General features: G+C 41.7%; 1 protein-coding gene across 1 annotated transcript; it reads left to right on the plus strand.

Moving 5' to 3' along the window:
• The first annotated feature begins 2,585 nt into the window (after positions 1–2,585).
• CBR4 (carbonyl reductase 4) lies at positions 2,586–9,378 on the plus strand. Its single transcript, XM_048941277.1, has 6 exons — positions 2,586–2,687; positions 5,770–5,912; positions 6,448–6,568; positions 6,677–6,813; positions 7,380–7,514; positions 8,824–9,378. The coding sequence occupies exons 2-6, from the start codon at positions 5,771–5,773 to the stop codon at positions 9,000–9,002; spliced, it is 714 nt and encodes a 237-aa protein (XP_048797234.1). The 5' UTR covers positions 2,586–2,687; position 5,770; the 3' UTR covers positions 9,003–9,378.
• The last annotated feature ends 4,116 nt before the right edge of the window (positions 9,379–13,494 follow it).

Genomic DNA, 13,494 nt, shown 5'->3' on the forward strand with positions numbered 1-13,494 from the left:
TATAAAATGAGTAAGTGTATGTATATGTAGATGATAACATTTCCTTCTGGGATTTCAGGACAGTAGTTTGTGCTATCTGCAGGTTTCTGTAAGCCACATGTCAATTGTATGGATGGGCAGGGGTGGTCATCAGAAGTTAGAAATGGGCTTCTAGAAGAATTTTGTAATGAACTGTGCTCTTGAAAATCCATACCTATGGAAAGTGATTAAAACTATTGAAATAAGGTATGTGTTTTATATAAACAGCCATCACTTCATCTGGTATGGTCCAGAGTGGCCAATAGATTAGTTCTTGCCAAGAAAACTAATTGCTTATGTTTGGGTTTGTTTTGTTATTGTATTTTTTTGCTTTTGAAGGACAATATTCACTACAATAGATAAATTAAAAAATGTGCCAGCAGGCATTTAAAAATAGCTCTTCTTATCTTTAATAATGTACTTTCTACCTCATTAAGCCAGCTGATTGGGTATTGTTATGCTTTACTACTCTAATGCTCGATCATTGGAAGGAACTACAACAGCCAAGGCTTCTGTATCTCTCACAAGGAGATGAAGTTCTCAGCTGCTTAGTGAAAAGTATGAACAGGATGAAATGACAACAACATGTTTCTGTGAGGAGATGAGATACGAAGCTAGATAAATTTAGGACAATCTGATAGAGAAAATTGAATGTCTGGAATTGAGTTTCTTGAAAGTTTTCCAAGGATTACTATATGTGTTTCAAGCTGTAAAATGGGTAACAGCTGTAAAGAATATTGTCTTTGACATTTCCTGTAATGCTGGTGAAGATAAAGGAGGTGAGCAGTCTGTGAGATAGGAGTGATTGTTGCTGTCACTATCACAGTTGCTATTTATTATGGACTGTGTTCAACACTCACTGCTGGCAAATCACCAGCTGAAGTTCTGCCAGTGTAAGTCCTGGTTAGGATCACAGGTATTTGCAGTTATGGGGGAAATGGCTGCATAGTCCCCTAACTTGCTGCTTTCTGTCAGCAAGTAGATGTGCCACCTTAAACCAGGTATTCCTCTGCTCAATAAATCTGTGCCTTATTAGTGCTAATCTTGCAAGCATTTTCATGATCCTACTCTGAACAATCCTGCAAAATCGGTGATACTAATAAAAATAAAATAGCTTAATGCCATTATGCCTTCAGTTTCCTGGTTCACACAGCCTGTGGTCTCTTGCTATTCATGCATGCTACAGGTTTCTGAGTAGATAGCAAGAGAAATCATGAAAGTATTTCACTTTTGTATCCTATTGAGTTCAGTTAATTTTTTCCATGTTCATTAACCTCTTCTTTCTTTTTGCTCCTTTCTCCTTGTTGTCATCTCACAACATCCCAGTTTCTTCCCTTTTCCCAACAGAACAAACTTGAAGACACAGTGAATACAATGCACTGAATGGAAATGTGAATAGATGCAGAAATGAATTTTGCTGCATTACCAGGACCGGTGTGGGCGACAATGCCAAGTTATCCATACCCTGCGTGGAGATTCAATGCTTGAGGTTGTGGTTACTGTGATAGGTCAGGGTAGGAATAACTCAGCATCACAGCGTGATGAGAACGCTGGCTGTTCAGAATGTTTTGCTGTTAGTGCTAACGCTGACAGCAATTTTCTGTAAGCATATGAACTGAAACCCAGTTGTGTTTGCTGATAAATACTTATAAAAAATACTCGTTTTATCAGCAATTGGAATGCTATCCAAAGAGGTTGTTGCAGGATAAATTTTTTGCATCATTGCCATAGATGTTATCTTGCAGCAAATACAAATCTGTAGCGAACGTGAGTAGGGATGAGCCAGAATGAGAAAGAGGAGACGATGAAAAAGTGAAGGAGACTGATGTGCTCCCTGGCACTGCTCTCCTCGCTGTGGAGCTGATGTATCGAGGGAGGCAAGACATTTCAGGAGGTACAGTGAGATGCCATCTCTGCAGTGCTTCCTGAATGCCAACTTTTAAGACCGGGTGTGGTAGAGGGGATTTGATTTTATTTCATGTGTGACAGCCCTGGGAGGGGCAGAAGGAAGGGATGCAGCTCCTCAGTGCCTGGGAGGAACTTTGTCACAGACCTCAGGAGTGAAATCAGCTTAGGTGTGAAATCAGGGGGTTGCTGTGGGAAACCTGTTTGGTCAGGAGAGCCGGACAGGAGGAACAGGGACTTGCGAGAGCCTCTCATGACTTTGTTCTGTGCGTGTTTTGCTTGAGATGTGAGGCTTCACAGAAGCATGGCAAATAAGGGGAATGTATACTCCTGTATATAGATGTTGAAAAAAGTGCACCTAATCATACAAAACCATCCAATTTTGGAATGACACAGCTCACTCCTTAAAACACACTGAAAGCACCACAGAGGTTTCAGATGGTCTGAAAAAACAAGAAGAAACAAAGCAGTCTTCAGTAGTAAAGATGACTTAGGAATATAAACATGGTAGTTTGGTCACCCATACAGTTCAACTGCTGCGGCTGGCACAAATCCCGCGAGGAGCGTTTCATGACTATAAGCGGCGCCCAGGGCTGAGCGCGCCGCCCTCTCTCAGCCTTCGGCCCTGCACGGCGCCGCCCCCGCGGCCTGTGGGACGGGCGCGTCCCGGCGTGCCCCGCGGCTCCTGGGCGGGCTTTGCTCGCGCGTGGGCGCCATCTTGAGCCCGACCGCCGGAACCGCGCTGCGGAGCCCCGCCCCGCGAGGTGAGAGCGGAGCTGCGCTGCGCGGGGTCACGGGGGCGTGAGGGGGGAGCGGGCGCTGTGGGCGGCTGCGGGCTGGCCTCGAGAAGACGCTGTTGCTCGGAGAAAGCTTGGTCTTTGGGGATTAAGTCGCAGCTCCGAAGGATATGGTGTTTTTTACTTTGTGTGTGTCAAAGCATGCATGTCTCTTGTAAACAGCTGGTTAACGCACCAGGATGTGAAGCGTTCCTTCTGAAAGCACAGAACCTTTTCCTTTCCCACAGGAAGGGCAGGATGATGCTTTTCCTTCCAAAGACTGGAAAAAAAGCCATGGGACCAGCGCTGAGGGCTCTGTGTGCTCAGGCATCTTCAGCGCTGTTGGAGTTTTCTTTGAGTAGGTCTGACTGCATCCATCAGCAGTGTGAAATATCTCACTGTAGTAATTCCAGAACTGATTCTGAGACTGTGGGTACAACAAGTAAGGTGACACTCCGAACTTCCTAGGAGATTTTTTCCTAATTACAGATATCCGTTCAGAACTGACCTGGACAAGGCCCTGAGTGATGAGACACAAACTGGCATTGCTTTGGGCAGGGGAATTAGATGAGATGGCTTCCAGAGGTTCTTCTCAACCTGGCATCTGTACAGGCTGGAAGAAGCGGTCCTTGAAAGCAGCCTTGTGAGAAGGACCTGGGGGTCCTGATAGATGAAAAACTTAGTATGAGTCAACAGTGTGCTCTTGCAGCTCGGTGGGCAAATGGTATCCTGGGGTCCATCCAAGAGGGGTGGCCAGCAGGGACGGGGAGGAGATTGTCCCTCTCTACTCTGCTCTTGTGAGGCCCCATCTGGAATACTGCGCCCAAGTGTGGAGCCCCCAGCACAGAAAAGACAGGGAGCTGTTGGAGAGGGTCCAGAGGAGGGCCACTAGGATGATCGGGGGACTGGAGCACCTCTCCTGTGAGGACAGGCTGAAGGAGCTGGGCTTGTTCAGCCTGGAGAAAAGAAGACTGCGGTGTGACCTCACTGCAGCCTTTCGTTACCTAAAGGAAGCCTACAGAAGGGAAGGGAATCAACTCTTTGAAAGGACTGATAAGTGTAGGATGAGGGGAAATGGTTTTAAGTTGAGGAAGGGGAGATTCTTTACCCAGAGAGTGGTGAGGTACTGGAACAGGCTGCCCAGAGATGTTGAGGATGCCCCGTCCTTGGAGGTGTTCAAGGCCAGTTTGGATGGAGCCCTGGGCAGCCTGGTTTAGCATTAAACGTGGAGGTTGGCAGAGGGGTTGGAGATTAATGATCCTTAATGTCCCTTCCAACCCTGGCTGTTCTGTGATTCTGTGTATATAAGAGAGTGGTTAGAACATAGAAGAAAAGAGAACATTGTTGCAACAAAAAGACAAGATCTTCTGGGAGTCTGCGTGGTTGATTGTGTGAAAGAATCGCTCAGATTAGAGAAGACCTTATAGATCAACAAGTCCAACCACAACCTAACCATACTACCCTAACTCTAGCAACCCTCTGCTAAGTCATGTTCCTGAGCAGAATTGATCCCTCGAGGTGGAAAACTCAGACTGAGACTTTGTTTCTAATGAAGTAGGTCATTAAAATACAGCTTGGTTGTGCCTCTAGTTTTGCTGAGGCAGTAAGAGCTACAGTTCTTGGGTGCAAAACCTCTAGGTTAGTTTGTTGCACACTAGCTACCTAATGCCAGTACCAGACAGGTTAGCCTTCTTAATGAGACTATAGTACCTGTTTTTGTCACTGAGAAGTAGTCTTTTCACAGCACATCTTTTTGTGTGTGTTCTTGAGATAGAAGCATCTATCTTCTTCCTGCTCCTAGGGATCCAACGTGCCAGCTGGGAAGCAGGCACGTGGATTGATTTCAGGCACTTATGATCATGTTCTAGTCTGTAAATGGATGGGCTGCTCCCTCTGGCAGATTTCAGTCTTCTGTAACCAAAATCTGTCAGAGCACCCAGCCATTTTCTGGTCTTCTGTGGCTAAAATCATTACACGAAGAAAGGAATTGATGGTGTCTGTGTATGTGCATGTGCATTTTTAGTTAAAACACATCAAAAAGGGCGTAATAGAACTAAATAAGGAAAAGGGTAGGGCGACAGGATTTCAACAGCCTCTGGTAGAATATGGGATGGCTTCCACATGTCTGAGAGTCACTAAGTATACCTGGAAGAGGGTACAGGGGGTATGGTAAAATGCTGAAGTGTAGTCTCTGAAGTTGTGGGCAGAAAGGGGAAGACACAAGGAGTGTTTTCTAATCAGAAAGCCATCCGAACATAAAACGAAGTACTTTTCCACAAATAATGGAACTCATTGCCTCGAGATATAATAAAGGCAAAGTATAATTGGGTCAAAAAGGATTTATTTAAATGTATGGAAAAGAAATTCGTTACTTTGCTTGTATCCTTCCTTTGGCTCAAGAAGTCCCTAAGCAGCTGATGATTGATTTGTAGAGACTGCAAATTAAAATCTCATTCCACAGGAGCATGTTTTTACAGTCCTGCCTATACATCTAAGCCAGCTATTTCTGAGTCATTTCAGATTTCAAAAAGCATTTTCTACCTTCAAATGTAGAAAATCAAACAAACAAACTCTAAGACTAGTGGCAAAACATGGTATTGTGTGATGGAACTTAGTTTTAACCTGCTGTAAATATAGTGTTATCATGTCATGCTTGAGAAGCGTTTGCAGTTTGGGTGTCCAGCACAGATACATAGCATGGAGAGAGACCTCGAGGCTGAATTTAGTACTAGAATAGTACAGAAACAGTATAATTACATCTACTGTGCTGGCTTTGAATAAACAGCTGAGTGATACCTTATGGTTTTTAGATATGTAAATCATGTATTTCCTCAAATTCTAGACTACATGCATAATTTTTTTTCAGATGTAATTAAAGTGGTGTCTACTTTACTTCAGCTATTTATTTTTCCATGAATAAAATTAAAACAAAATTACAACTTTTATAATTCTGTATTACAAAATGCTGCAATCAAGTAAGTATCATGATATTGATAAGAACAGTGGTTGTTCTCTGCAATGTTGGGCCTGAAACTCACATTTATTTGCAATTTATGGATTATTTTTTTAGGATGAGCAAGGTTTGTGCCATTTTTGGAGGATCCCGAGGAATAGGAAAAGCTGTAGCAGAATTATTGGCACGGAAAGGCTGCCAGCTGGCAATTATTGCTAGAAATCTTGAAGTAGCCCAAAATACTGCATGCGGTCTTGGTGGTATGTATACTGCTGGCTTGCAATGATTTCTTCACTGCCAAATGCCTAGGTAACTTGTGAAAGTTCTAAGTCATTAAATGAACTGTATTGTTTAAATAGACGAGGAAACTGGGAGCAGAGGGGAAGTCATTTCCTTACACCTTTGCTTCCACAGTACTCTTTGGGAATAGTGAATATGTTGTAATTCATATCGTGCAGGTAGAATAGATTCAAGGAGTTGTTCAAGGTTGCAGCAGGGAGTTGGTAGGAATTGAGTCATCTGTGGCTCCTGAGCAAGCTAAAACAGAGACCAGTCAGATCATGCTGAAGTTCTGACTTCAAAAGGCTGAAAGTATGATGAGACTTGTCATGTAACGAATTAATACAGTTCTTGAAAATTGTGCTGATTTAATTCTCTGCAGATGAAATGGGTTCCTCAGGTTACAACTAGTTCAACATCTCTTTTTTTTTTTCAGTTGAGTCTATAAATTTTTAAGATTTATGAATTGCAAACTTCTTTCTACTGTTATCATCACGTGCCTTTATTTCAATGCAGCTGGCCATTTGGCACTTAGCTGTGATATATCCAGAGAACAAGAAGTCCAACGCGCTTTTGAAGAGATACAGAGGAATTTAGGTCCTATAAACTACTTGGTTAATGCAGCTGGGATCAACAGGTAAGTTATTAGTTAGTGTAATATTCATTGCTCGTGTTTAACTATGAGTAAATGTGATCATTGAGGTTGTGCAGTGAGCTCACGTGTGGTTTTTGGTCTGTTTGTCAGGGATGGCTTGTTACTGAGAACCAAGACTGAAGATATGGTATCCCAGATTCACACAAACCTTTTGGGAACAATGCTGACATGTAAAGCTGCTGTAAAAAGTATGATTCATCATCAAGGAGGTGCTATTGTTAATATAGGTAAATTGCCTGTCTAATCCCATGGAATCATATGGAAAGTACTTTTCTGGAATGGTCTGGCATGTGCAATGTTGAAATGTTGCTTTTTGCAATTGCCTGTTTTCTTTATATTTCTTCCTAAGTGCAGCATTTCTTTGTGAGTCCTCATCCTTAAACGAATTTCAGCAACTTCTGAATGTTGCTTGTTTCAATAATAAACACCTAAGAGATCAAATATTTCTGAAACAAACAAACAAACCAATGTTACCATTCCATATCAGTGGCCTTTCAGTAGCTAAATCTGCCAACTTCTGGTTATAAGAACTAAATTGGTGTGGCAGTTCCTTTTTTTTTTTCAATAGTATTTTTCCATTTTACTTTCCTGATCCCTGTTCCTCACCATAGATATGCACTTATCACAAAAATCACAGATAATCCAGGGATCTGCTTATTGCAATAGACAGTAATGTGCATTGAGTAATATCCTTTTAACTCCTTTTCCTTTAATCTCATTTTCTATTAGAAATTTAAAGCTGAAATAACACAGCTAATAGATTCTAACCTCTTCCAATGTTGTTTTCTTTTAGGAAGTGTTGTAGGACTTAAAGGCAACTCTGGTCAAAGCATATACAGTGCTAGCAAAGCAGGAATAGTTGGATTTTCACGTTCTCTTGCTAAAGAAGTAGCAAGAAAGCAGATTCGAGTCAACGTGGTTGCTCCAGGTTAGTTTTTGGGAAGTTTGTATATCTCCACTGCAATAAGTGAGTGGTTGTCAAGCCTGCTAGATATTTGATGTACTCTGAAAGTACTGAAGACAAATTACTGGTTTTTTTTCTTCAACCTTTGTAAGTAAGTGAGGTTTTTTTCTGTTTTATTTTTTCCCTGGTTTAACATATTATATATTCCTTTAGAAAACACTGTCGTTTTTCCAAGGGAACGCTGAGAAACTCAGGAGCATGCATCTGCCTGTTCTTCTATCCACACTTATGTAAAAAATGGCTTTTTTTCCTTTGTTCCTCCTTCAAAATCTGCCATCCTTACAGATGGAAGAATTAGAAATAGCTATATACAGATAGCTACCTTTGTGTAAAGAATGCTAAAGAATGCTGCTAAAGAATGTTTATTTGTTATTAGAGGAACATTAAAGAGCATAAGAAGCTGCCTTGAAAACATCCCTTTCTTTCCTTTTAGTAAACAGAGACGGTCTGGAAAGAAAGCTTTTGAGGATGGTTTCACAGGACAGTCTGTTCCAGGCAAACCACCACCCTTAAGAAAAAAACCTCGTGTGTCTTGTCTGACATTCTGTGCTCTGAGTTATGTGTGTACTCTGCTGCTCGCCTTGTGCTGCTGTGTCTTTCAGACTTCCCCAGTTCAGCTCCTGAACCAGGCTGGAAAAATATCTTGCCTTGGTTAGTGAGTTGAACAGCTGATAGGGGAGATTGATACAGCAGAAGGTGAAGCTGAGACGACTTCTTAGTGGCAGAAGGACAGTAGATCAGATCTTTATGAAGCTGCAGCTTTTGTGAAGGGAACTGAAACAGTGGGAAAATTAAATCTCAGAAAATTGAAGTTGTGAAGTGTTGTCCTTCAAAACTGTAGAGAAATATCCTTCTGAGAGTTATAATAGGAGAGTTATAATAGAAATTCTGAAAGTGCTGGAATAAGCTCTGGAATTCAATGGAAGCACTTGCCTCAGTAGGTGTTTCTTGTTAGGGATCTCACCCCTATGTTTTTTAATTGTGTATGTTTTGATGGCACGTTGACTTGTTGTCTTTCAGAAAAGTCACAACATGTTTTTTGAGTGCAAAAAAGTCACTTTTTTTTTAACACAGATCTCGTTATGTCAGTGCTTCCAGAACTATGTTGTTGGGTAGGGAAAAAATTTGTTCTTGGCTACAACATGATGCAGGCTGGCTTCTAAGACTTCGGAGAATGCTTGCTGGGGATGGTCATGTTGGAGGTTTCAGGGGAAACTCCACTGGGAAAATTTAATTGGAAATTAGGTTACTCTTCATGTTCTTCCTTTCTTAGGTTTTATTCACACAGAGATGACTGCTCATTTGGAAGAAGACCAGCTGAAGAAAGCAATTCCCCTTGGAAGATTTGGAGACCCTCAAGAAGTTGCACAAGCTGTTTTATTTCTCCTGGAGTCCCCTTATGTTACAGGCAGTACTCTAATTGTGGATGGCGGCTTGCAGCTTTTGATTTAGATATTACCTTGAATAAATACCTGCTTAAATGTCGAGTGGGTAACATATACATGCTAATTAAGGAGGGGGAAATTAGTCTAAGATTCATGTATGCAATTGACTTGATATTCTTTAATCAGATAACTAATTTGTTGCAGTAGAGTCCGACAGGTATGCTTTTCTTCCTGAAAGAGTCCATTTGGTTGTATGAAGTTTGCATATGTAACAATTCTAAAAAGGTCTGCCTTTGGTATGGTGATAGTTATAAATCACTTCCTGATGCATTTTTAAAGCACTGTTTTTATCAAGACACGTTTTCCAGTTTGGAAACGGAGTAGAGATTATAATCTGAATTATTGTCTTACACAAAGGTGAATAAAATGCTTATTTGCTGCCAGTTACGATTGCAATTCTTCATGTATGTTGAAGACTGTGAACCACATAGTTTTTTGATTCTTATCAGTCAGTCCCTACAAAGTGGCAAAGAGTTTCCTTTGTTTTTTTGTTTGTAGCAGGAACTCCAAAGGCAGAAGCTTCTTGGTCTCCAGAGTTCCTGAATTGCCTTTACAAGGTGTAATTATATGCCATGTATTTTTATGGGAACAAAAACTATGCAGTTCCATCCTTCAATGTATGTACAGTGATTAATTAATTCAGTAGCACTTAATTAGATTAAAGGACCATTAAAGGTCAGTAGAGTTGCCCATTTTGTAATTTTCTGAGTTCCAGCTGCACAGACACTGGTCACTGGTGAATGGTGTGGCTGCAGGCCTTGCTGCAATGAAGTCTTTTCACAGGCTCAGTGCATGCTGAGAAGACAAGTATTCCTTTTGAAGTGCAAAGTGGTGCTGTGTGTCTTCTGCTCGGTCCAACTGTGTTATGTTGACACTCTTTAACATGTATATATAGTCAATAAAGTAGCCATTTATTTTACTCGAAGCAGCTTTTGAAGCAAGGTAATTATTCAACTGTAAATGATCTTGGATGTTGCTCTCTTACTGAAAAATTACCAAGAGGTTGACCTCAGGCTTTTCTATTGAGATCAAGTAATTTTTGGCATTTGATGTTTTTATCTTCTCTGAAGAAAACTGCAAATGTGGTTTAGGATTTTCTCTTAGCTCCAGTGTTCTTTGCATCGTGATCCAGATGTTGATTCAGCTTTTGAAATGTCTTCCCATCTTGGCACAAACTGAAGTACAGAAAGAAGAGATCTCACTGATGATAACTTGGAGTCTTTAAAGTCTGAGATTTTCTTCATTTGTGTGGCTGGGAAGTTTTGTCTTTGTGCCAGAAGAGAGCGTATTTTCAAGCTTCTCACAGGTATTTGTACTAAGAAATAACAGAAGGAATGGTTGTGTTTTCAGGGAGTTTTGCAATTGTTTGTGTTGCTTTTGGAATGTAAAATATCAGTAAACGTTGACCTTTTTGGAGGCCTTATCTTACTGTTACCTGTGAAGAGAGGTGGTGCTGCTGTGAAAAGCTGTGTTTCCTATGTGTCTGTTCCAAAAATCTAACTGCTAATTATGTTTCTCTTTGATAGGAGGAACTGGCCAGAGAATAGTTGAATTTCTTCAGACAGCACTGAAGGTGAAGGGCAGCTGGTACTGCCATTTTTACTAGTCAAGCCATCAGTCATATGTTGGTAACTTGACTGCTGCCCATACTTGCCCTTCATTTTTTACATTTTTTCTAAAGACATCCCAAATGCGATATAGGACCTGACTGAAGTGTTGCTTGCCTTTTTAAAATGCATTTTTACTCTTCAAATCTGGAATTCAGAACTGAAGACAATATGAAAACAAGAATTCATTTCACAGTTTACTGTGTACGACTGCCCCGAAAAGCAGTACTTGTATTGGTCAGGCCAAGTTTCTGTCTGGCCTGGTGTGCTGTTTCAGACAGTGGAACTAGTGAGCTGCATTTCTGCTACAGGGACTGCTGAGCAATGCTCTGCTATGTCAGCTTTCTCGACTAACAAATGGAGCTTAACGCCACCTACAGGAGTTGGGTTCTGAATTCTGACTTGACATCATCTGAACTCTGACGCAAGAGCCCTGGCAATGCACTCATCAGTTTATTTTTTGCCATTTACGGTTCTGCATTCTTGTTTCATCTTAGATCTGAATGCTGCTTGCCCTGCACAAAATTAGGTAACTGATGTGTTTGTCCTTGGAATTAGTGATGAGAAACACTGTTACAACCCATCTCCATTCTTAGGATGCATAGGCTGACCCAAAATTCATTGTTCCAGAATGAAGATAACTTCCTTTCCTTGTACCTGTTATATTTTGCAAGCGTTCAATAAGCTCAGAATTGATTCATTCTTCTGTTAGACTTCTTAACTATTTCTGAGGGAAACAACTAATAGAACCTTTTTAGATTTGGAAATTGAAATTGTGAAATTACTTTTAGTTTTAAATTTCCTAGGGGTAAATGAATTGAACCCATTCCTGCCGCAGTTCTCTCTTGTCCAATATTTAAGGTTGGCTGGAATACTAAAAGTTATTACAGGACAAGGGGTGTCTAAAGAGATACCAAAAAGATCCCATGGGTTGTATTTTGGCTCAGTGGAAAGATGTTGCTGGTGAACCAGGAAGAACACCAAGGAAGAAACCAGGAACATAAATGAAGTAACAGGACCAGAAAGGGTTAAGGGAAAAAAAAAGAAGTGAGTTTGAGATGTTAGAGCTTGTGATCTGCTGAGACAGATGGGTGCTGGCACGAGAACACCCCCACAGAGATCTAGGAAGCCAAATATCCCAGTGTTAGCACTGGAAGCCTTGGGGGGAGGTGAAACTGAAATAGGTTAGTTAAGTGTTTCAGTTGTCAGCAGCTGGGGACTTTGGACTCGTCAGGCTTCTTTTTGTGCACAAACTGTAAGGAGTGGTCTCTACAGCTGAGGAAACCTTAGGCACATTCAGTGTTTTCAGTGTGATAAAACCCCTTTGGGATGCATTCTGGTACAAAAAGATGCTCATTAAATATTGTAATCAATGTCCCTGTATAAATTAGAGAGCAGGGAGAAATGGCCCGTTAATGGCACTCTGAATTATAACACCCTGTCGCAATTAATGTTGTTCCTGAGAAGGGAAGGTAAATGGGATGAAATGGAGTATGCAAATATGTTTACCCTTAAAAATCTTTACCCTTAAAAACCACCCCAAATGGCAACAGGAGTGTGAGCTGGGACCTCCCCCGGACCCTACAATATTAACCCTGGGAAAGGGACGTGAAAGAGAAGGGTTTGACCAGCTCTGTGATATTGCTCTGTTTGCAGTATAGGACAAAGGTGTGCGAAATGAGAGAAAATGAGGATCCCTGAGGAATCGCCAGAACATTATAAACCTCCAGTGAGAGTTAAACAGAAGGATGAGGAGAGTGACCAAGAGATGGGGACCCCTCCTGACAGCCCAATGTCTGCATGAACAGTCATTGAAAGATAACTCCATTGTGGTAAGCAGTGGGAGCAGAGGGGAACCCTCATCGTAATCAAAGTGCAGTTTTCCTCCTTTGACCTGGAAACATGGAAAGGAGTGGCAAAAGCATACCAAAATGATACCGTTAACATAACCCATCGCTTTCAGTTTTTGATTAAGCAACATAACCCGACTGGGCTGACATCCAGTTGTTGTTAGATTGTATGACAGAAACAGACAGTTTTAAAGCCAGCACAGGATTTGACCAGTGACAGCCTGCAGGAAGAAGGGCAGGATATTAAGGATCATTTTTCCCTTTGCAGGACCTGCATTGGATCTTAATCGAGCTGCTGGGTGGGATCTTTCGGTTGCTTATAGGGGATGGATTGTGAAGGGAATGGAAAGGGCCATTCTGAAAATGATCAACTGGTCAGCCCTGTCTGCAACAAGACAGGGTCCACAGGAATCCCCATCTGACTTTTTGGACAAATTGTGAACTACCATAAGAAGGCATTATCCTTGAGACCCAGGGTCAGAAACGGGTACAAATAATTTCCTTGTTCATCAACCAGGCTGCAGATGACATCTGCTGAAAGCTGCAGAAATTGAAATTGTTAGAGAGCAGGAATTTGAAAAATTCGGTAGGTGAAGCATGGAGGATGTATAGTAATAGGGAGGAGGAAGAAAGGAAAAAAGAGAAAAGGATGCTGGTTTGCAAGAAGCTGGGAAAATGAGAGCTTGGACAGAGGAGGCCCCTGAAGAAGGACCAGAGCGCCATCTATCGACAGCGAGGAACCAGTGTCAGGCAGAAGGCAGGGAAGGGAGGCAGGACGGGCTCAAATGCGTTCCCCTGTTACCGAGGAGCGATGCGGACCTGGGGAGTCTGTCCTCGCGGATCCACTGGTTAGAATAAGGCTAGGGGAAAAACAACTGGGCCTTTAAAACTGCAGATCCAAAAGCAGCAATATGGGCTCTTGTATTTGTCAGAAATTTGAATTTGAGGAGCGTGGCTTTTGACACAAAAGCTTATGTGTTTCCTGTGAAAAACATTGCAAAGTATACTAAGATCAGTAATTGTTGGGTATGTGGTCAAGTCA

This window comes from Lagopus muta, chromosome 4, assembly GCF_023343835.1.
Source record: "Lagopus muta isolate bLagMut1 chromosome 4, bLagMut1 primary, whole genome shotgun sequence".
In the NCBI taxonomy this organism is placed as follows: domain Eukaryota; kingdom Metazoa; phylum Chordata; class Aves; order Galliformes; family Phasianidae; genus Lagopus; species Lagopus muta.

Excerpts from the sequence above, each read along its gene's own strand:
- CBR4 (XM_048941277.1), top strand. The coding sequence starts at position 5,771 with ATGAGCAAGGTTTGTGCCATTTTTGGAGGATCCCGAGGAATAGGAAAA. Across the intron at positions 6,569-6,676 it reads AATGCAGCTGGGATCAACAG|GGATGGCTTGTTACTGAGAA; the intron begins GTAAGTTATTAG and ends TCTGTTTGTCAG. Across the intron at positions 6,814-7,379 it reads AGGTGCTATTGTTAATATAG|GAAGTGTTGTAGGACTTAAA; the intron begins GTAAATTGCCTG and ends GTTTTCTTTTAG.